Source organism: Arachis duranensis, chromosome 9, assembly GCF_000817695.3.
Source record: "Arachis duranensis cultivar V14167 chromosome 9, aradu.V14167.gnm2.J7QH, whole genome shotgun sequence".
Classification (NCBI taxonomy): Eukaryota; Viridiplantae; Streptophyta; class Magnoliopsida; order Fabales; family Fabaceae; genus Arachis; species Arachis duranensis.
In genome coordinates, this window is record NC_029780.3 from 747,388 (window position 1) to 750,955 (window position 3,568).

The 3,568-nt window shown below is 33.8% G+C and overlaps 1 protein-coding gene across 1 annotated transcript; it reads left to right on the top strand.

The window, feature by feature from the left end:
• The first annotated feature begins 5 nt into the window (after positions 1–5).
• On the top strand, positions 6–3,072 carry LOC107463820 (Golgi SNAP receptor complex member 1-1). Its single transcript, XM_016082701.2, has 5 exons — positions 6–84; positions 1,079–1,318; positions 1,439–1,600; positions 2,050–2,163; positions 2,600–3,072. The coding sequence occupies exons 1-5, from the start codon at positions 46–48 to the stop codon at positions 2,711–2,713; spliced, it is 669 nt and encodes a 222-aa protein (XP_015938187.1). The 5' UTR covers positions 6–45; the 3' UTR covers positions 2,714–3,072.
• Positions 3,073–3,568: the final 496 nt, after the last annotated feature.

Below are 3,568 nucleotides of genomic sequence, written 5' to 3' on the forward strand. Positions count from 1 at the left end.
ATCCTTTTTTTTTTTTTTAACCTATTTTTGCTTTTTTCCTCATCAATGGAGGTGCCAAGTTCTTGGGATGCACTTCGCAAGCAGGTTCCGATTATTTATTTATCTGCTTTTCTTTGTGTTTTTCTTAGCCAGATTTGATTCTTAGTATGTTGTAGATTTACGAAATTTGATGAGGAAATGTGCAATTCGGATACCCTTTTGGTCAAAGTTTCGATCTTTCTTTTTGGGGTTTCTTCAATTTGTTTGTCGGTGATGTGGAATTCGTGGGTTGAGCTTATAAAAAATGGTTTTTGTGTGCTGAGAGAGCTTACTTTGATGAATTGAGGTTGCAAAGAGTTGTAATGGTGGTGGATCCGGGATAATTCTGGAATGTGATGAATTTTGGGTTTGGTTTAGTTTTTGAGAATTGATGAGGGTTTTGAATTTTGAAGACTTGAGGTTATTTGAATGAGAATTCTGTTCCTAGATCAGGTTCGTTTGTTTATATAGGAAATTTTTAGAACCCTGATTTGATCTAGAAATTAGGTAATTTGTATGTTCATCTGATGCATCTAGAAAGAAAATGGATGTGAGTGAGACCAATAGATATGTGTTAGCTCTCTTTGATCCAACTCCCTTCATGTGCCGGGGTTGTCGTATCGAGCTGTAGATTGTTGTTTCCGAACCAGGTGTTTGACGGTAGATTGTGGATGGATATTGCAATTTGTAATATGTGATCAATGCGAATGATTAATAGAAACTCTTTAGAAAATGTGAATTCATTGTGATATCAAGTGACCTAATAATGATCATTTAGTTTGATTTATTTGTATGTATTATGGAAATGAATGATGTGAGATGTTAGAATGGTAACTTTTTCTTACAATGCAGATGGAAACTTTCCTAGATTTTTGTATCATGAGGACTTGTTACTTGTTAGAATTTCACAATGTTCTATACCAAGCATATCATTATTCATATGTACTTTTAGGGACATCAAATAATTCATTCAAGGTGTTTTTATCTATTTGTCCGTTAAATTTTGATTTTGTGAGGTGAATGATTGATTATAGATGAATATTTCACCAATCTTTTGCAGGCGAGAAAACTTGAAGCTCAGTTGGATGAGCAAATGAATCTGTATCGCAAATTGGTCTCTGCCAATGTTTCTACAAAAGCTGACGCCACTGAGAGTGATCTAGAATCATGGATTGATCGATTACTGAAACAACTCCAACAAGTAAACTCACAGATGCAAGCTTTGGTATCAACTGGTGGGTCAGAAGTGGTTTCTCATACTTTGAATAGACACCAAGAAATTCTTCAAGATCTCACCCAGGTATTCTATGGTATTAGCTTGATTTATGATTTTATGTGCCTCTAATTCTGCTTTGATTGCTTTGAATTCCTTCAACCTTTTGAACTTTTCATACTGAGCTAAGACATAAGTGAACTCCAGGAGTTTTTTCGCCTTCGCAAAAGTCTTCGGGCTAAGCAAGAACATGCTTCACTACTGGAGGATTTTAAAGAATTTGATCGAACTCGATTAGACTTGGAAGAGGGTTCTGAACAGCATTCACTCCTAAAAGAACATGCATCCATCAGTAGAAGTACAGGACAGGTTAGCAACACAAACGATTCACCTTACTTTTCTGATATAACAAGGCATTCTGTATCTTTTTCCATCCAGATATTCCCAGTGGAGTGCTAAATATTATTATATCATAGGTGAACCTTTATTGCTGTTGTTGTTGTTACCTGTTACTACGAGTATGATGTTGTCAATAGCGTAGTATTTGATTTGGGTATTATATAATTTTGCTTCAGCTGGATTTAGTTATATTGGAAGAAATTGGTTTAAACACTGCTTTCGTCGTCGTTTTTTATTATTATGATTTATTTTCTTCAAAGATTTGGAAGGTAAAAAGTAAAACTAGGAAATATTTTTGGATGTTCATCAAGAACAATACGCCTTTGATCCAGTGCATATTTCAAGAATGAAGAACAGTTGTCTAGTTTTAAACTGGGGTTGTCTTACTCTGAACCATTATGATTATTATTTTGCCGTAGATGGACAATGTTATTTCACAAGCACAAGCAACACTTGGCACGCTTGTACTCCAACGTTCAACATTTGGTGGCATCAATTCAAAACTCAGCAATGTTAGCAGTCGCCTCCCAACGGTATGACTCTTGTCATAATGGATTTCAGTGTTTTGATGTTTTCCATTTTCGCAATTTACTTCCAAATTATCTTATGAGAGATAGAGTAAGATTGCAAAGAAGGAGAATGCTTGTACTCAGATAACCAATGATATAGATCTTGGCATAATCTTTTACACCAAGAATATCTCAATTTGATCCACACCATTGGATTATCTAGATGCTCGAATTTAACTTGTGCGTTTAAGTAATTCTCGCCAAAGACATTGAACAACAATTTTAGTTTATTCGTGAAATATGATGTCACATGTTATTAGCATGCATGAATGTTGTTTGAAATCGATCGGCATTGCATTATAGCCATGCCCTCATTGGTGCTACAAGGCATAACTGTTATTCTTGTTGGATATCGTTCGAGATTCCGCCGCTTAATGTACTGCTTTTAATTATGCTGCAGGTAAATACCATACTTTCGGCAATAAAGCGAAAAAAGTCAATGGATACCCTTATACTTTCTCTAGTTGCATCAGTTTGCACCTTTCTCATTGTCATCTACTGGCTAACCAAATGAGGCGGTTTTTTCTTTGGGTTTTCGGCACCCGTTTGAAACTGTTGTATGCTGCTTATTGTCTATTGTTATGCTTACTGAAATGTACACCATGGTGAAGAAGGGTCAATTTTTTGGAGTAGTGTTATTGTTCATTTTATTTGTTTATAATCTTTGTATGAGAAGGTTTGTTGTTGTATAATCTTTGTATGACAAGCAATGTTGAGTAAAGATCAGATTGTTCCTGAAAAATTGGATCATGTTTCTTGTTTAGGATATCCAATATTCATATAGCATGTGGAAGATTGGAGGTGACTTATTTTATTGTTAATAGTTGGAATGAAAAAGGCATTACCAATATTGTTGGAATGTTAATTATTTTAGTTTATTTTATTTCAGTTTTTATTTTTATCACTTAATTCATATGCGATGCTGATATTCATTGTGTTACTTTTAGATTCCTAATGTGATTTTGCTCTCATAACATTTATTTGTTGGGTAAGAATTAATGATAAAATAAAAGGTAGTGCTTAAAATGGTTTCAAAATATAATGGTTGAATCTAAATAATTCGGTATTATGGTTAAATTAAATAGAATACATTTAACCAACTTGGGTTGATCGAGTTGTCAATTGATAACTTATTGATCAGTAACAGATATTTAAATAGTGATTCGTAGCAAATTAGTCCTTAACCTGCTCGGTTGTGGATTGATATTTCTAGTATTGGAAAAATATCTTCTCCATTTGATGTAAACAAATGACAACCTCAAAACCCCAAGATATTAACACTCATATTATGTGCCATGAAGCATAAAAAATTCAATTTGCTCTTTTATTTGTAGTTTTAAATTCAGATAATTATGAGGTGATCAATATT